This window comes from Moschus berezovskii, chromosome 4 (assembly GCF_049115385.1).
Source record: "Moschus berezovskii isolate FMDL1 chromosome 4, NW_MosBer_1.0, whole genome shotgun sequence".
Lineage (NCBI taxonomy): Eukaryota > Metazoa > Chordata > Mammalia > Artiodactyla > Moschidae > Moschus > Moschus berezovskii.
The window spans coordinates 67,411,929-67,432,287 of record NC_142463.1 but is presented as its reverse complement, the minus strand read 5'-3'; the positions used below and the strand labels follow the sequence as shown (position 1 = coordinate 67,432,287).

At 40.7% G+C, this 20,359-nt stretch overlaps 1 protein-coding gene, 1 long non-coding RNA gene and 1 other non-coding gene across 5 annotated transcripts in view; 2 read left to right on the top strand and 1 right to left on the bottom strand.

The window, feature by feature from the left end:
* LOC129541843 (uncharacterized) overlaps positions 1-18,858 on the bottom strand; it is a 44,129-nt gene extending 25,271 nt beyond the window's left edge. For both annotated transcript variants that reach the window (XR_016037212.1, XR_008682906.2), the window contains exon 1: positions 18,747-18,858. This is a non-coding gene — a long non-coding RNA (uncharacterized LOC129541843). The remainder of the gene's footprint in view (positions 1-18,746) is intronic.
* Positions 2,867-2,973, top strand: LOC129541929 (U6 spliceosomal RNA). The gene has a single exon (XR_008682967.2). It is a non-coding gene; the product is annotated as a U6 spliceosomal RNA (small nuclear RNA).
* GTF2B (general transcription factor IIB) overlaps positions 18,795-20,359 on the top strand; it is a 34,428-nt gene continuing 32,863 nt past the window's right edge. The window contains exon 1 of one of the 2 annotated variants that reach the window (XM_055404147.2): positions 18,795-18,934. In XM_055404147.2, coding sequence (XP_055260122.1) covers positions 18,918-18,934 — 17 coding nt within the window. In that variant the 5' untranslated portion in view covers positions 18,795-18,917. Of the gene's footprint in view, positions 18,935-19,375; positions 19,531-20,359 lie in introns of those variants that run through there. The other variant, XM_055404148.2, reaches the window with a different exon arrangement.

The window sequence follows — 20,359 nt, the reverse complement described above, 5'->3', positions numbered from 1 at the left end:
CTTGTGTTAGGCACTCAGTCCTGTCTCGCTCTTTGTGACCCTGTGGACTGTAGCCCTCCAGGCTCCTCTTGCCGTGAAATTCTCCAGGCCAGAAATACTGGAGTGGGTAGCCATTCTCTTCTCCAGGGGATCGTCCTAACCCAGGGCTCCTGCAATGATGGTGGATTCTTTACCATCTGAGCCACCTGGGAAGCCCTAAGGTATCTACAAATTCCCAGTTATGTAAGAACTCATTTTGTGACGTTATATCATTTAATAATAAGAGATATGGACTTCACACAGTAAGCAATAATGAATTTTTAAGGGTTCTTTCTGAAAGATAAGTTTGCCTATCCAAAAGCCAATAATAATCTACTTTCTCCTTTGACTGTGTCTGCTATTGAGGCTAAAAGCCAAAATATACAATTTTTCAGCTTCCCTGGAACTAGTCAGAAGTGCCTGGAAAAGTTTCTCTTTGTGGAAAAAGGCAAAGTTATCCTGAGGCTTTTTTGTCTTTCTTGTCCTCTTCATCCTTCTACCTTCTTGCTATCTTTCTAGAGGCAAGGTCTGGAGGTACAACAGCCATCTTGCATTCAGGCAGCAAATGGCATCATAGTGAAGGCCTACATAATAAGAATTATAGAGCAGAAACAGAAGAGACAGACCCTGGAGGCAATTCAGAGTTACTATATCCCTGGAATTTGTAATGCATGAGACAAATGAACCCCTATTTTTTAATCCACCAGAATAACATTTTTTTTTTGTTATTTATGGATGAATGAATTTTACTACCTGAATGAATGAAAATTACTACATGATATAGAAGATATCATACACAAACGAAATTTTTCTTCTAGAATATAAACTGACCTGATGAAAAGGCCTGGAGGTAGTGAGAGAGACTAATCAGAAGGGTCTTACAGGAAGGACATAGTAAGGGCCTGAAGGATTTTGTATGAGAGAAAGATATATCATCACAAATATTTGTCAAATTCATACAATTTCCCCATCATTCTCATGATAAAAAGCAATTACATAACCACACAATTAACAAATATTTTAAATCAAAAATTATTCCCAAATAAAACAACTCTTGTTTCAGTTGAATAAACCTGGGTAAAGCAAAACAAAAACCTCAACTACGTCCCTGAGACATGAGAATTTCATTTTATTGCTGCTCTGAGAATGCATCTAATTACTCAATCATGCCAATTAAATAGGAACTTCCACCTGCTGACAAACAGCTATCTTGGGATAGATCAGAATAAATTGTAGAAATAATTGGATTTTCTAATCAATATTAACTTTATCATATTATACAGCTGCTAATTTCTTTTATATTTAATGCAGCATCTTTTTCTTATAATATGTAAAACTTGTCATTTATAGCAAAATCTCATAGTAAAAAAGATTAATAGTTCTGTCCTTTTGTCAATGAGAGTGGTTGTCCTTTTAAAATCTACCCCTCTTGTTATCCATTGGAAGTATAAACATCATATATTAGCTTAATACTTAGATCTATAACTTCTAACAACATAACCTCATTTTCTATGTAAATTACTGAGACGACTTCTGTTTTTTTCTTTTCTCGGCTGTGATGTGTGGCATGTGGGATCTTAGTTTCCTGACCAGGGATTGAACCCATGCCCTCGGCAGTGAAAGCACCAAGTCCTAACCACTTGACTGCCAGGGAATTTCTCCCAATGACTTATAACACTGCTTTTATAATTATTCTTGGAGCATTCTGCTGACCAATATATATATGGAAGAGTACTAAACTCATGAAAACCATTCAGTTTTCTGAAGTCTTTTTTTCCTCTCTGAAATGCCCTGGTGAAATACTGGTCTGCCTGCTCTACCCTGGGAAGTGAACATTTCTGAAGTAAAGTCTGCACATGACACTTTGCTGGTGGAAGCCCTTCAACGCCACTCGGTCTCACTCAGAATAAAAGCCAGAATCCTCACTCTGACCTTGGAGCCCTGTAAGACCTGACCCTGCTCTTCCCTAACCTCACCTCCTATCACTCCACCCTCCCCTCCATGCACTCCTTGCTCATCCCTGAGCACTGGGCCTACTCCAGATTAGGTCCTCTGTACCCAAGATTCCCTCTGCCTGCATACTCTTTGCCCACTGTCCACTTGGCTTCTTCCAATCTTTACTCAAATGTCATCTCAGGAGAACTTATCTGATCGCCCATTTAAGATCATAAATCCTGGCTCTTCTCATCCCTTTTCTCTGCCTTATTTTTCTCCTTAGCATTTACTACTATTGAACTTAAAATGTTTCTCTCAATCTATTTATCATTTTTATCCCCTCCAAATTTACATTCCATGAGGCCAAGAATTTTTATTTTTTTGTTAAAAGCTGTATCTGCAGCACCTAAAGCAGACTCCAGCAAAAAGTAGCACTGAATAAATGAGTATCTGCAATTGAAATTTGCCCTCAGAACACCAGTTTTTTTTTAATATTGATTTGTTTTTAACCTTGGGTCTTTCTTTGGCCTTTGTCTTTCATTTAATAATAGTTTTCTAAAGTGCCAAAGATTGTTCCTAAAACTGCAGATATGATTAGCCAGGCTTCTGAATCACCTGTGCTGAAGGCCTCAGCTAATCAATTATGTGGGACTCTCTATCTGACCTCTGGAAGCCCAATCTCAGAATACAGGACTCAAAGTTGCACTTGGTTCCTGGCTCCAATAAAACTGAATACAGTAGGGTTCTGCAAGCATTTTTATGTCTGTGAGTACATATGTACACATGTATGTGCACACACATGTACGCATACACACAAATTTGTGTACACACACACGTATGCAAGTTTGGAATTACATCTATCTTCCTTTGGCCTGGCAAATATTTCTAATCAGGACTTAGAAATAAAGCCCCAGTGCTCGCTTCGGCAGCACATATACTAAAATTGGAACAAAACAGAGAAGATTAGCATGGCCTCTGTGCAAGGATGACACGCAAATTCGTGAGGCTTTCCATATTTTTAGCAAATGAAGCAACTGATAAAGGATTAATCTCCAAAATATACAAGCAGCTCCTGCAGCTCAATTCCAGAAAACTAAATGGGCCAAAGAACTAAACAGACATTTTTCCAAAGAAGACATAAAGATGGCTAACAAACACATAAAAAAATGCTCAACATCCCTCATAATAGAAATGCAAATCAAAACCACAATGAGATACCATTTCACACTAGTCAGAATGGCTGCTATCCAAAAGTCTACATGCAATAAATGCTGGAGAGGGTGTGGAGAGAAGGGAACCCTCTTACACTGTTGGTGGGAATGCAAACTAGTGCAGCCACTATGGAGAACAGTGTGGAGATTCCTCAAAAAACTGGAAATAGAACTTCCATATGATCCAGCAATCACACTCCTGGGCATACACACCGAGGAAACCAGAATTGAAAGAGACACATGTACTCCAATGTTCATTGTAGCACTGTTTATAATAGCCAGGACATGGAAGCAACCTAGATGTCTATCTGCAGACGAATGGATAAGAAAGCTTTGGTACATATACACAATGGAGTATTACTCAGCCATTAAAAAGAATGCGTTTGAACCAGTTCTAATGAGGTGGATGAAACTAGAGCCTATTTTACAGAGTGAAGTAAGCCAGAAAGAAAAACACCAATACAATATACTAACGCATATATATGGAATTTAGAAAGATGCAAATTATAACCCTGTATACGAGACAGCAAAAGAGACACAGATGTATAGAACAGTCTTTGGGACTCTGTGGGAGAGGGTGAGGGTGGGATGGTTTGGGAGAATGGCATTGAAACATGTATATTTTCATATGTGAAACGAATCGCCAGTTCAGGGTCGATGCATGTTACAGGATGCTCGGGGCTGGTATGCGGGGATGACCCAGAGGGAGGATAAGGGGAGGAGGGAGGTGGGAGGGACGTTCAGGAGGGGGAACTCATGTACACCTGGGGCGGATTCATGTCAATGTATGGCAAAACTAACCAATATAATATTGTAAAATAATTAGCCTCCAATAAAAAAATAATAAAAAAAGAAATAAAGCCCCATATCTACCAGAGATGTTCGGAGGGCTCAAACAAACCTTGTTTTGAGCCACAGAGACCCAGAGATACCACAGAGACTGAGACAGAACTGTGTTGGAGTGTCTCCTGAGGAGGTACGGGTCAGCAGTGGACTGCTGCAGGGGCAGGAGCTCCGGTTGCAGTAGCTGTGGGTATGGCATAAGCCTTCTTGGAGGAGGTGTCCATTAACCCCACCACAGAGCCACCAGAACTTACACAGGACTGGGGAAACAGACTCTTGGAGGGCACGAACAAACCTTTGTGTGCACCAGGACCCAGGAGAAAAGAGCAATGACCCCACAAGAGATTGACTCAGGCTTGCCCCTGAGTGTCCAGGAGTCTCAGGTGGAGGCATGGGCTGGCGATGCCCTGCTGCAGGGTTGGGGGCAGTGAGTGAAAGGGACCTTTTGAAGGAGGTCAGCATTATCTTCATTAAATCCATCATAGTTTGGCCTCAGGTCAAACAACAGGGAGGGAACACAGCCCCGACCATCAACAGAAAATTGGATTAAAGATTTACTGAGCATGGCCATCAGTTCAGTTCAGTTCAGTTCAGTCGCTGAGTCCTGTCTGACTCCTTGCCACTCCATGGACTGCAGCATGCCAGGCCTCCCTGTCCACCATAAATCCCAGAGTTTACCATACTTTTGTCGATTGAGTTGGTGATGCCATCCAACCATTTCATCTTCTGTCGTCCCCTTCTCCTCCTGCCCTCAATCTTTCCCAGCATCAGCGTCTTTTCAGTTAGTCAGCTCTTCATGTCAGGTGGTGAAAGTATTGGAGTTTCGGCTTCAACATCAGTCCTTCCAATGAACACCCAGCACTGACCTCCTTCAGGATGGACTGGTTGGATTTCCTTGCAGTCCAAGGGACTCTCAAGAGTCTCCCAACACCACAGTTCAAAAGCATAAATTTTTCTGTTCTCGGCTTCCTTTACAGTCCAACTCTCACATCCATACATGATTACTGGAAAAACCATAGCCTTGACTAGACGGACTTCTGTTGGCAAAGTTATATCTCTGCTTTTTAATATGCTGTCAAGGTTGGTCATAACTTTCTTTCCAAGGAGCAAGTGTCTTTTAATTTCATGGCTGCAATCACCATCTGCAGTGATTTTGGAGCCCAAAAAATATCCACTGTTTGCACTGTTTCCACATCTATTTGCCGAGAAGTGATGGAACTGGATGACGTGATCTTAGTTTTCTGAATGTTGAGGTTTATGCCAACTTTTTCACTCTCCTCTTTCACTTTCATCAAAAGGGTCTTTAGTTCTTCTTCACTTTCTTCCATAAGGGTGGTGTCATCTGCATATTTGAGTTTATTGATATTTCTCCCAGCAATCTTGATTCCAGCTTGTGCTTCATCCAGCCCAGTGTTTCTCATGATGTACTCTGCATAGAAGTTAAATAAGCAGGGTGACAATATACAGCTTTGACGTACTTCTTTTCCTATTTGGAATAGGTCTGTTGTTCCATGTCCAGTTCTAACTGTTGCTTCCTGTCCTGGATGCAGGTTTCTCAAGAGGCAGGTCAGGTAAGAAATCAGAGCAAGACTCAGTTTCCCCCTCAGTCAGTCTCTCCCATCAGGAAGTTTCCATAAGCCTTTTATCCTTCTCTGTCGGAGGGCAGACAGAATGACAACCACCATCACAGAAAACTAACCAAGCTGATCACATGGATCACAGACTTGGCTAACTCAATGAAACTACGAGCTATGCCACGTAGGGTCACCCAAGACGGACGTGTCATGGTGCAGAGTTCTGACAAAATGTGGTCCACTAGAGAAAGGAATGGCAAACCACTTCAGTATTCTTGCCTTGAGAACCTCATGAACAGTATGAAAAGGCAAAAAGATACGATACTGAAAGATAAACTCCCCAGGTTGTTAGGTGCCCAACATGCTACTGGAGATCAGTGGAGAAATAACTCCAGAAAGAATGAAGAGACAGAGCCAAAGCAAAAACAACATCCAGTTGTGGATGCGACTGGTGATAGAAGTAAAGTCCAATGCTGTAAAGAGCAATATTTCATAGGAACTGGAAGGTCCATGAATCGAGGCAAATTGGAAGTGGTCAAACGAGATGGCAAGAGTGAACATCGACATTTTAGGAATCAATGAACGAAAATGGACTGGAATGGGTGAATTTAACTCAGATGAACATTATATCTACTACTGTAGGCAAGAATCCCTTAGAAGAAATGCAGTAGCCATCATAGTCAACAAGAGAGTGTGAAATGCAGTACCTGGATGCAATCTCAAAAATGAGAGAATAATCTCTTTGTTTCCAAGGCAAACCATTCAATATCACAGTAATCCAAGTCTATGCCCTGACCAGTAATGCTGAAGAAGCTGAAGTTGAGCAGTTCTGTGAAGACACACAAGACTTTCTAGAACTAACACCCAAAAAGAATGTTCTTTTCATTATAGGGGACTGGAATGCAGAAGTAAGGAGTCAAGAAATACTTGGAATAACAGGTAAATTTGGCCTTGCAGAAAAAAACAAAGCAGGTCAAAGGCTAAAAGAGTTTTGACAAGAGAATGCACTGGTCATAGCAAACACCCTTTTCCAACAACACAAGAGAAGACTCTACACATGGACATCACCAGATGGTCAATACCGAAATCAGATTGATGATGTTCTTTGCAGCCAAAGATGGAGAAGCTCTACACAGTCAGCAAAAACAAGACTGAGAGCTGGCTGTGTCTCAGATCATGAACTCTTTATTGCCAAATTCAGATTTAAATTGAAGAATGTAGGGAGAACCACTAGACCATGCAGCTCTGACCAAAATCAAATCCTTTATGATTGTACAGTGGAAGTGAGAAATAGATTCAAGGGATTCGATCTGATAGACAGAGTGCCTGAAGAACTATGGACAGAGGTTCCTGACATTGTACAGGTGCAGTGATCAAGACCATCCCCATGAAAAAGAAATGCAAAAAGAGAAAATGGTTGTCCCAGGAGGCCTTACAAAGAGCGGAGAAAAGACACTAAAAGCAAAGGAGAAAAGGAAAGATATACCCATTGGAATGCAGAGTTCCAAAGAATAGCAAGGAGAGATAAGAAAGCCTTCCTTAGCGATCAGTGCAAAAAAATAGAGGAAAACAGTAGAATGGGAAAGACTAGAGATATCTTCAAGAAAGTTAGAGATACCAAGGGAACATTTCATGCAAAGATAGGCACAATAAAGGACAGAAATGATATGGACCTAACAGAATCAGAAGATATTAAGAAGAGGTGGCAAGAATACACAGAACTATACAAAAAAGATCATCATCACCCAGATAACCACGATGGTGTGGTCACTCACCTAGATTCAGACATCCTGGAATGTGAAGTCAAGTGGGCTTTAGGAAGCATCACTACGAACAAAGCTAGTGGAGGTAATGGAATTCCAGTTGAGCTATTTCAAATCCTAAACGAGGATGCTGTGAAAGTGCTGCACTTCCAGCAAATTTGGAAAAATCAGCAGTGGCCACAGGACTGGAAAAGGTCAGTGTTCATTCCAATCCTAAAGAAAGTCAATGCCAGAGAATATTCACACTACCACATAATTCCACTCAAGTCTAATGCTAGCAAAATAATGCTCAAAATTCTCCAAGCCAGGCTTCAGCAGTATGTGAACCATGAATGTCCAGATGTTCAAGCTGGATTTAGAAAAGGCAGAGGATCCAGAGATCAAATTGCCAACATCCGATGGATCACTTAAACGCAAGAGAGTTTCAGAAAAACATCTATTTCTGCTTCACTGACTATGCCAAAACCTTTGACTGTGTGGATCACAACAAACTGTGGAAAATTCTTCCAGAGATGGGAATACCAGACCACCCGACCTGCTTCCTGAGAAATCTGTATGCAGGTTAAGAAGCAACAGTTAGAACTGGACATAAAACAATAGACTGGTTCTAAATTGGAAAAGGAGTATGTCAAGGCTATATATTTTCACCCTGCTTATTTAACTTATATGCAGGGTACATCATGAGAAATGCCAGGCCGGATGAAGCACAAACTGGAATCAAGATTTCCAGGAGAGGCATCAATAACCTGAGATATGCAGATGACACTACCCTTATGGCAGAAAGCAGAGAAGAACTAAAGAGCCTCTTGATGAAAGTGAAAGAGGAGAGTGAAAAAGTTGGCTTAAAGCTCAACATTCAGAAAACTAAGATCATGGCATCTGGTCCCATCACTTCATGGGAAATAGATGGAGAAACAGTGGAAACAGTGTCAGACTTTATTTTTGGGGGCTCCAAAATCACTGCAGATGGTGATTGTAGCCATGAAATTAAAAGACGCTTGCTCCTTGGAAGGAAAGTTATGACCAACCTAGATAGCATATTAAAAAGCAGAGACATTACTTTGTCAACAAAGGTCCGTCTAGTCAAGGCTATGTTTTTTCCAGTGGTCATGTATGGATGTGAGAGTTGGACTATAAAGAAAGCTGAGCACTGAAGAGTTGATGCTTTTGAACTGTGGTTTGGAGAAGACTCTTGAGAGTCCCTTGGACTGCAAGAAGATCCAACCAGTCCATCCTAAAGGAAATCAGTCCTGAATATTCATTGGATGGACTGATGCTAAGGCTGCACCTCCAATATTTTGGCCACCAGATGTGAAGAACTGACTCATTTGAAAAGACCCTGATGCTAGGAAAGACTGAAGGCAGGAAGAGAAGCGGCCGACAAAGGATGAGATGGTTGGATGGCATCACTGACTCGATGGACATGAGTTTGAGTAAGCTCCAGGAGTTGTTGATGGATGGGGAAGCCTGGCGTGCTGCAGTCCATGGGGTTGCAAAGAGTTGGACATGACTGAGCAACTTAACTGAACTGAAATAAATCAGGGCTTGGTCTCAGCCTGAAATGATGCTGATAATGCTATCTCATCTCCTTCTGAACATGGGGAAATGGACACTTGAAATGGTGCATCATCTCTGGAAGGCAATTCCACAATATCTATCAAAATATTGTAAAGCATGTTCTTTGATACCCTGATTCTGTTGTTACGTATTTACACTTTGAACACGCAAACCATCACTCACAATTATGAACAAGGGTGTTCATGACAGCGTTACCTATAATATCACAAAACTGGAAACAACTAATTCCTCCATTAGTGTCAAAATCGTTAGGTTACGGTATCTAGTAAGAATGCAGTTCATCTCCATTACTTGAAAAAAATGAATAGATATTGAATATGACCTGTTTTTACAAAGAAAATAAAAATATATTAATAGATGATTATGCCCAGGCAGGATATGTATGCCTTTTACTTGAATTAGAATTATGCAAATTAGTTATTTGACCATATCAAAATAGTAATAAAATCTTTCTTATGCTCAGAATTTAGTTTTCATTTCCTCAAATAAAATATTTGAAAAAATACATGATTTCAAGACAGTCAGGCCGTTGGTTATACAATTTCAACATGGCAGTATTACTTGAGCTGTAAACAGTGACATCTTTTGGCCCAAATGCTGAGGTGAAAGGAGCTTGGGAAGTCAGAGGAACTGAATGACTGCCAGTGTGAGGTGGCATCCCCATGCACAGCGTTTTGTTCTGGAAATAGGAATAGATGTCTACAGTGCTCAACAAATGATCTTAAGAAGTTACATATCTATCTCTCTCTATTTAATAATTAAGTGGAAAATATATATTGCCATATTAATAGATCTAAATACTTTTGAGTAAAAAAAATAATCTATCACAGAGTATGTAGCTGTCTGGAAGCAAATTACAACTAAATTCTCATTGACTTAAAGTGTAGTTTGTATCATTTTACTCTGAAACAATTTTATGAAAATTTGAAAGACTCAAGCAAGTTTAGTTATTTTAGATGTAGAAAGTTGCGACCATTAATTTCAGTGGGAAATTCTTAGGCTCTCTATTGTAAAATCAAACTACCGACCTCCGGTTTGTAGGGAATTTTTTTTTTAACATTAACGTCCACATAACAGAAAAGAACTCAGAAAGACATAGCCAATCCCTCTCTCACAAAGTAGACAATAACGTCAGACTACAGTCAGTGTTTAACCTAACTGAAAAAGGAAAGATGATAGTCCAAAGACATATTGCTAAGTCACTTCAGTCGTGTCCGATTCTGTGCGACCCCATAGACAGAAGCCCACCAGGCTCCCCTATCCCTGGGATTCTCCAGGCAAGAACACTGGAGTGGGTTGCCATTTCCTTCTCCAATGTGTGAAAGTGAAGTCGCTCAGTCGTGTCCGACCCTTAGCGACCCCAGGGACTGCAGCCTACCAGGCTCCTCCATCCATGGGATTCTCTAGGCAATAGTACTGGAGTGGCTTGCCATTGCCTTCTCCGAAAGACATATTAGGAATGAGCATTTTGATGAGAATGCTACAAAATTAGCCTGAGGTGTCGAAATACTGGGTGGGAACAGATGAATTCAATTAAGTGGCAGGGGCTTCCTATGCAGCTTTTTATACTGCATCTGGATATAAATGCCATAAAGTCATAAAAACAATGGAAGATCGCTAACCCTTTGTCAGTTTTGCAGTTTTAATAGAAAAACTACAATCATGTTAACTTTCATTTTTTTTAACTTGAAAGAACCCATCCCAATAAAAAGTATTTTAAATAACTGATAGTGTATCGAACACTACATCTATTAAGCTATATATGGAAATTACCATACTGTCATTTAAAACACTCATTAAGAGTGGGCACCTTGTTGGGACTTCCCTAGTGGTTCAGTAGTTCAGGCTCCTCACTCCTAGTGCAGGGGATGTGGATTGGACCCCTGATCAGGGGACTAAAATCCCACATGCTGTGCAGAGCAGCCAAAAAAAAAAAAAAAAAAAAGGAAAAAATAGTGGGCACACTGTTAATACTCAGATAATAATGATACTAGTAGTGGGCTCTTTTGATGTCTGAACATGAGAAACTGAGTAGAGACTACCCATTTTGGATAAGATCAGTGGCAAGACAGGGTGAAAAGTGCTTTATTTCACAGTGTGGGGTGGGTCCTTTCATCTCATTAATGCAAAAGAGCAAAATCTTAGGTAGTAGGAAAGATCAGAAAATAGGGAGAATGAGAAGGTAATATACAATTCTATAGACAAGAGAAAGTACTAGGGAAACAAAAGGAAAAGCTAGCCATAATGGGAAAACTCTTTGTAAAACTTCACTAATTTGGTTTAATTATTATGAAGAATAGTCAGAATAATGATATTTTAAAATCTGTTCTTTCAATCAACCAATATCTCACTTAAAGCACAGTTATTGGATGTCTTCTCTATGTGAAAGATTAGTCACAAAGGTCCAAACAATAAATTAGGATACTTCACCTCTCAGTGAGCTCACCACCATTTATTTTCAAGCACCTGTAGTAACAGAATCAATCCTGGTAAAGCGTTGCTTAGAAAAGGGTCTCGGTACATGCCTTGGTTTTGCTGCCTATATTGCACTGAGATTTTAGGGACTGTCTGTATATTATTCTCCTGTTTCAAAGGTAAATGTTGCTTCTGTTTTATAACATTACAACAAAAATTGCAATTTTCCTATTTTTATCATTTATCTTGCTAAAATTATAAACAACACTGCAATGGACATCTTCATGAATATAGTATCTCATATTTCAGATTATTTCCTTACTCCAGATCTCAGAAGTGAGATTACTGGCTCAAGAGGCTTTTACATTTAAATCATTTTGGAGTATCACTGAATTGCTTTCTAAAGGAGCTGTATCAATTTATAATACTGAGAGCAGTGCGTGGCCATTAGGAGAAACAGTAATGAGAGCAATTTTATATTCTCATCACATAGTTATACTTTATAATTAATAAACTTAGCGCACAAATAATAAGAGATTATTTTAAAATAGTCATTTTATACAATAAGGTTTTTAACACGATTTTCATGGAAACAGCAGTGTTAAAATTCTGTCTTTAAAAAGTATCAAGTAATGATCACATGAATGTATTTCATGTTCTTATTTTCTCCCAGTAGTTCATTACACAAAAACCATTGTAGGACTTTAAAGCCAAATCTTATTTATATTAAATAGATAACTTAAGAAACATTTTTAGAAAATTACAGTCTCATATATCATTCAATAGCTCCATTTTTTTAAATTATGAGAATGTTGTTATTTTTGGAAAAAAATATTGACTTCAAGACATATAATAAAATGACATTAAATAGTGTAGCATAACTTTTGAAGTCATATCAGTTCAGTTCAGTTTAGTTCAGTCGCTCAATTGTGTCCGACTCTCTGCGACCCCATGAATCACAGCACGCCAGGCCTCCCTGTCCATCACCAACTCCTGGAGTTCACTCAAACTCATGTCCATAGAGTTAGTGATGCCATCCAGCCATCTCATTCTCTGTCGTCCCCTTCTCCTCCTGCCCCCAACCTTTCCCAGCATCAGAGTCTTTTCCAGTGAGTCAACTTGTCGCATGAGGTGGCCAAAGTATTGCAGTTTCAGCTTTAGCATCAGTCCCTCAAATGTTGTCAAATGACATCGTTTTGGAAAAAATATTGATATTAAAAGTCACAAACCACTAGTGTGAACCCTTTAGAGTTATTTTGTTTTGTTCTGTCTTGTTTTTAGTATAGTAATTTAGAAGTTTAAAAGAAACTACTGCCCACTGAACACTGAATTAAAAAGTGAGTTAATTTCTGCACTCTTCTTCCTTGATTCTGTAAGGAGATAATGACAATTAATATTTTCTACTTATAGATTATTAATGTTTTAAGCCTTATTCTCCTTCCTAACACTTGAAGAAGCTGCTGCCTTTTCTCAGTGGAAAAATAGATTTATTCTCAAATGGACAACAAGCTGCCAGTACGGGAGAATCAAAGCTTTCAAATAAATCAACAAACAAATGGAAAGGTTAGATTCAGGATCACAAATGCAAGTACATTTAGCAATGGGATATGAGCCAGGCAGGGACTAAGCACATGAGCCAAGCACATTTCAGTTTAGGTAGTAATGAACTGACAAACACAAGGGTCCCTAGGCAGACAGCTGGCTAGAATATTTTGGAGTACAGCCCACACACTAGCTGCAGGTACAGTTCTTGTTAAACTCATTTCCTGATCTTAAAGTCTGTAAGCTGAATTTCTGTATATTGAGTTTCTAATAGGACTCTGGAGCCAAATTGCTGGGCTCCAAATCCAAGCTCTTCTATTCACTAGCTGTGTGACTTCAGGCTAGTTACTTAACCATTCAGTGCCTTAATTTATCCATGCATAAAGTGGGGACAATAATAGTATCCAATTTATAAAGTTGTTGGAAAGATTAAATAAGTTAATATTTAATATATGCAAAGCCTTAAAATAGTACCTGGCACATAGTAAGTGCTATGTAAGTCCTTACTAATACTCTTATTATCATGATTGTTAATGCTTATTACTACTTCTACCTGAATTTAAATAAAACTTTATGCCTTTATTAAAGAATCAAAAGGATAATGAATGCTTCTACAGATGTAACCTGTGTTTCCCGGGGCACAGTGATTTGGGCTTAAAAATATAGTCCTGCAGTAGCAGTTAACATAGTAGGCCTGCAGAGAAGTAGGACAATTTTGGTGTCAGTCATTCCTGGCTTTGAATTCTATCATCAGCACTAACTTATCTGTGTAACCCTGGGCAATGTACCTATTCAACCTAAGATTTTAAAAGGAGACTAATAATTCTTGCCTGACAAGATAACTAAGAACTAGATAAGATGATGAATGTGAGGTGCCTGACAGATGGCCCAATACAGAAGAATGTCAGGCTTACTTTCAAGAACTTACCTAGGTCTTGTAGTTCCATGTGGGGCCTTCCCTTTCCCTCTCTGGCCCCCTGCCACTTTCAGCAGGGCTTTACCTTTCTGCCCAGTGTAGCCAAACCAGCAAGAAGCAGGCCCAGGACCATTACCACCTGGAAACTTAGTGAGCAAAAATATCACTGGTAATTTTGTAAGTGTCATTATGCTCTATCCCCTTCATGGATCAGAGCCTTGTTGTGGCAAAGGGGCTTGCATAAACTCAGTGTAGCTATAAGCCACACCATGCAGGGCCACCCAAGATGGACAGGTCATAATGGAGAGTCTGACAAAATGTGGCCCATTGGAGGAGGGAATGGCAGACCACTCCAGTATTCTTATGAAACCATGGGGTCGCAGAGAGTTGGACACGACTTAGTGACTGAACAATGACAACAACAATTTAGCTATATAAAAAGGTTTAAAAGTCCATGTTTTTTAGAAATGTAGAGTAATGTATGCACCAAGATGATATATGGGATTTGTTTTTTTTTAAATACTCTAGCCAAAGGAGAAAACATGGAAGAAAATGATACATAAAACAAATGTGGGAAATTCATGATAACCATGATAACTGTTTAATCAGGATGATAGGTATATGAGGATTATAGTATTTTCTCTAATTTTTAGTGTGTTTGAAATTTTCATAGATAATAAAACATTTTAAAAATTAAAATACAGACTCCTCACATTTCTAGAAGTAATATATATGGCCACTCAGCCACCAGGCAAGCAAGGTTTGTCTAATGTTCCAGGCATTTTATCTCATTTCCAAAAGAATCCTAGTCAGAGCCAGTCATACATTTCAGTGAATCCTCAGTTATTCCTAGTCCAGCAGAATATGTCACATGACATATTTCAAATATTCCATAATTTCCAGTCAAATATTTGTCAAATCTTGCTTAAGTTAGGAATTTGTCGTCATCTGCAGTATCATCATATAGACACTTTTATAACAGACACTTACATATCAATGCTTCCAAAAGTGAGGCCATAAGATAAATCTAATGAACCTACATAACGTTAAACCAAGAGGAAGAAGCTGGACATAAAAGACCACATTTAATATGATTCCAGTTACATGAAAAGTACAGAAAAGGCGAACCTATATGGTCAGCCCATAAAGAAAGCTGAGTGCTGAAGAATTGATGCTTTTGAACTGTGGTGTTTGGAGAAGACTCTTAACAGTCCCTTGGACTTCAAGGAGATCCAACCAGTCAATCCTAAAGGAAATGAGTCTTAAATGTTCATTGAAAGGACTGCTGCTGAAGCTGAAGCTCTAATAACTTTGGCCACTTGATGCGAAGAGCCGACTCATTGGAAAAGATGCTGATGCTAGGAAAGACTGAGGGCAAGAGGAAAAGGGGTGACAGAGGATGAGATGGATGGCATCATTGACTCAGTGGACATGAGTTTGAGCAAACTCAGGGAGACAGTAAAGGACAGGGAAGTCTGGCATGCTGCAATGCATGGGCTCGCAAAGAGTTGGACACAACTTAGCCACTGAATAAGAACAACATAGAGACAGAAAATAGATGAGTGATTCTTAGTCTTGGAAATGGAGTGGGCATTAGCTGTACATGGTCACGAGCAATCTTATTGGGATGATGGAAATGTGCTAAAACTCGATTGTGGGGATGGTTGCACAACTCAGTAAAATTACTAAAAATCACTGATTTCTTAACAGGGAAATTCTATGGTGTGGAATCATACTTCAATAAATTAAAATATATATCTAAGTGTGTCACAAACTTATTTATTTGGTATGTAAAGCATTTTATACTTGAGAAGAGCTATAACCTACTAAGTTGTGATTTCACAGTAGTGATGTAAACTTTTAAAATAAAGTTGTTTTTAAAAATGTTAGTTGTTTTTAAAAATTATTCAAATAGATTTGAATAAACATTTTAAATTAATTAATCAATTAAATGTTGTTAAATGATGTTAAATAAAATGATGATATTAACCAACCAGCAGTTTTGGTGAATGCTAGTATGGGTCGTTGATTCCTAGGTGACAAAACCCCAACTCTCTGTGTGTAGGGTCTAATTTAGGATCAGGTATAAAGATCAAGTGAAATAATGTTGATGAAAATGCTTTACAAAATTCCAATGCTGTTCTAACAACAAAAAGAGGAATGGCCTACCTTAGCTGCTTGTGTTTTAATATAAAGGAAATCTTAGCCAGATTATGACAGAGATTCTCCAGATGGGACAGGAGTAATTTACCAATTGCCCAGCTTCCTTCCTCTGAGGTTTCAATTTCTTTGATGGTTTCTTCCTTCCACAAACATTACTGAACGCCTACCATAAACAATTAGGTCCTTATCTTGATTCTCAAGGGGTGCCCAGTTTCCTCCCTTCTCCTCTCTCTCTTCTTCTCCCAAGCCAAAGTGCTCCACTATGAAAACTTCCTGCTGCAAGGGTGCAGCACCCCCAATCTCTTTCCGGGGTTTTACTTGGCACAGCTCAAATAAATTGGCCTTTTGAAACTTTGCCAGATATTGAGGGAGAAATCCCCCACAAAAGCACAATCAAGTTTTTAAATTACAGTGTTAGGGCACAGAAGACCCCCCACACACACACACACTCAAAATGCTCTCCCAACTCCATCTGGATTTCAGTGCCTAAACTTCAGCCTCTTGTTCTTTCTAAGGAAACGAGTCTGTCCCACCTTTCAAGAAAACAATGAGGGCTCAGTAGCATTTATGTCCCATGCCCAAAGAACAAAGCAGCCACTATATTCTAAGTTCTCATCCCCATAGAAACTGGAAGCACCTTTTTTTCCTCCAGTTCCCCTAGGGTCAAGGGTGATTTGTTTTCAGCAAAGTAGTGATAGATAGTGTTGCTGTTATTTTTATTACTATTCTGACATTAGTTTGGCTAATTAATAAACCTAGAGACCTTTTGCAGTATCTAACCAGTTTTGCTAAGTTCTCTATATTTCAGCTATGCCACATTTGCAAAGATCATGAAAACAACAGTCAGGGTAGGACCCATATCTCCCTGCCTCACTGTACAGTGATCTCACATGATTGTGTTTCATCTCCTGTCAATTCTAAACGGGTACGAAAGGCAGATACACTATTACCGCTTACCCCAAAGTGTGAAGGACATGCCTAAGAAGCTTGCTAGCTGATGATAGAGCCTGAATTGACACTTGCTGGGGCTGACCTAAATGAATTTCTCTTTTTTTCTAAATACCTTGGTGGAATCGCCCCTTTGGCAAGTAACAATTGCGGTCAAACTGGAGTAGCTGACTCCAGGTTGAGGGAGGGGTGTTTAGCCTTCCGGCATGCGGGCTTTGCCCACATCGACTGGATCATGGAAAAAGCAAGAGAGTTCCAGAAAAACATGTTTCTGCTTTATTGACTATGACAAAGCCTTTGACTGTGTGGATCATAATAAACTGTGGAAAATTCTGAAAGAGATGAGAATACCAGACCACCTGACCTGCCTCTTGAGAAACCTGTATGCAGGTCAGGAAGCAACAGTCAGAACTGGTCATGGAACAACAGACTGGTTCCAAATAGGAAAAGGAGTACGTCAAGGCTGTATATTGTCACCCTGCTTATTTAACTTATATGCAGAGTACATCATGAGAAACGCTGGGCTGGAGAAGCACAAGCTGGAATCAAGATTGCCAGGAGAAATATCAATAACCTCAGATATGCAGATGACACCACCCTTATGGCAGAAAGTGAAGAAGAACTAAAGAGCCTCTTGATGAAATTGAAAGAGGAGAGTGAAAAAGTTGTCTTAAAGCTCAACATTTAGAAAACTAAGATTATGGCATCCAGTCCCATCACTCCATGGCAAATAGATGGGGACACAGTGGACACAGTGGCTGACTTTATTTTTCTGGGCTCCAAAATCACTGCAGATGGTGATTGCAGCCATGAATTAAAAGACGCTTGCTCCTTGGAAGGAAAGTTATGACCAACCTAGACAGCATGTTAAAAAGCAGAGACATTACTTTGTCAACAAAGGTCCGTCTAGTCAAGGCTATGGTTTTTCCAGTGGTCATGTATGGACGTGAGAGTTGGACTATAAACAAAACTGAGCGCTGAAGAATTGATGCTTTTGAACTGTGGTGTTGGAGAAGACTCTTGAGAGTCCCTTGGACTGGAAGGAGATCCAAACAGTCCATCCTAAAGGAGATTAGTCCTGGGTGTTCATTGGAGGGACTGATGTTGAAGCTGCTGCTGCTGCTGCTAAGTCACTTCAGTCGTATCCGATTCTGTGTGACCCCATAGACTGAAGCCCACCAGGCTCCCCCGTCCCTGGGATTCTCCAGGCAAGAACACTGGAGTGGGATGCCATTTCCTTCGCCAATGTGTGAAAGTGAAAAGTGAAAGTGAAGTCGCTCAGTCGTGTCCGACCCTTAGCGACCCCACGGACTGCAGCCTACCAGGCTCCAACATCCATGGGATTTTCCAGGCAAGAGTACTGGAGTGGCTTGCCATTGCCTTCTCCGGATGTTGAAGCTGAAACTACTTTGGCCACCTGATGCGAATAGCTGATTCATTTGAAAAGACCCTGGTGCTGGGAAAGATTGAGGGCAGGAGGAGAAGGGGACAAAAGAGGATGATATGGTTGGATGGGCATCACCTACTCGATGGACATGGGTTTGGGTGGACTCCAGGAGTTGGTGATGGACTGGGAGGCCTAGCGTGCTGCGCGGTTCATGGGGTCATAAAGAGTCGGACACGACTGAGCGACTGAACTGAACTGATGCGGGTTTTGCCCCCTCCACAAATCCCAGTCATTTTGTGTTGTAACTCAGTCACGTTGAGGGTATCTCTGATGCAGCACGTTTGCAGGGTGCCCTAGAGAATTTTCCCGGGTGATTTCCTATATTTGCCCAGCCACATAGAAAATGACCGAAAGTGAATAGGGAAATAAGAAAACGCAAAGCACGGGGCGTACCCGAACTCACTGTTCTTGGCCCTTCTCCGGACCCGTAGCTACGGCTCTATTACGACTGCGTGGGCGACTCGCCTATAAAAGTCCGTCTCGCTGCGTTTCGTCGCCACTGTCTCTTCCTGTTTGCGGTTGCGTCTGTCGTTGTTTGTAGCTGGAGCCGCAGTGGCCGTGAAGATGGCGTCTACCAGCCGGTTAGTACGTCATGTAGAGCCCAGCCAGCTGAAGGGCGGGAGGCGAGTGCCGGGGCTTACAGGGCGGCCGCTCCCGCAGCTTCGTCAGCAGAACGCCTCGGAGGTGCGGGGAGAGGCAGCCGGATCGGCTGGCCGCCCGGGACAAAGGCACTTCCAGACGCAGGGCTGTCAGGGGTGTCGCAGCGGGTAACGAGCCGCCGGCGTTTATCCTCCAGCGTCCTTGATCGTTTTCTCACCCAGGCACTATCGTGTGGGGGGCTCTGGTGTCCGCAGCCCCTGGCCTCGGGTCTTTTGCGTGTGATCCAACTGTCCCATTTTCTTAAATTGTCTACGCTTGTTTTTTTATCTGTTGAGCTGCCAGCCGAGGGTCCGTGAATCCTCTTCTAGAGAACGGGAGAGGGTTAGTTCTAGGCCTTTATCCATCTGACGTCAGCGTTGGTAAACCTGATGGAAACTGATAGCCATCCCCGAGGCCTTTTGAAGTGGAAGCTAAGGCATTTCTGAAGAGTTGATAAGTCTCCTTAAGAGATTTCTTTAGAGATGTCATCTGCATACTCCTGAAAAAAATTTTGCCTGCAGAAAATTAACGTATACTGGTAAGTCACTCGGAGAAGGCAGTGGCAACCCACTCTAGTGTTCTTGCCTGGAGAATCCCAGGGACGGGGGAGCCTGGTGGGCTGCCGTCTGTGGAGTCGCACAGAGTTGGACACGGCTGAAGCGACTTAGCAGCAGCAGCAGGGAAGTCACTTATTTTAAAAATGTGATATACTGATTGATACCTACCGCAAATGCGTACAGTGCCATTAGAGACAGCCTTTAATCCTGTGACATGAAAAATGCATGCAGACCCTAATTATGTCTCTCATGACCAGTATGAGGTAGATATTAGGATTTTTGCTTAAGTGTAAACTGAGTCATGCCCATGTTGACTTTTCCAAGGTTAGTGTTAGAGTATAGAATCTCAGATATCTGTTTCCTGTTATCACGCTTGGTAACTCATAATGTATTAAACGTATAAGGTTAAGTTCTGTAGCTCCTGGAAGGCAGGGTAACTCTGGCATAATTTTTCTGAACTTGTTCTCATCTTTGGAATTGAGTTCCTGATGAAAGCCATCATCACAAAATAATAAGCTTTGAGTAGTCCAGGCCCTTTCTGGTGAGTACCAAGGCTTACTACTTTATGTTACTGTATATTTAAAAGATGGGGCAGGAGACAGCCTTAGCTAAACTACTTGGAAACAACTCTTAAGGTCAGTGACACTTGTTTACTGATTGTAATTCTGTGATTAAATGCTCAATCATTCTATTTGGGTGTGGCTCTGTCAGGTTAGGCTTCCTTGTAGGTAAATGGAGAACTAACTTCCCAAGGACACCTATGTATGACATTCTCCTAGGGCAGATCTACTATGAATATGGTTATATTTG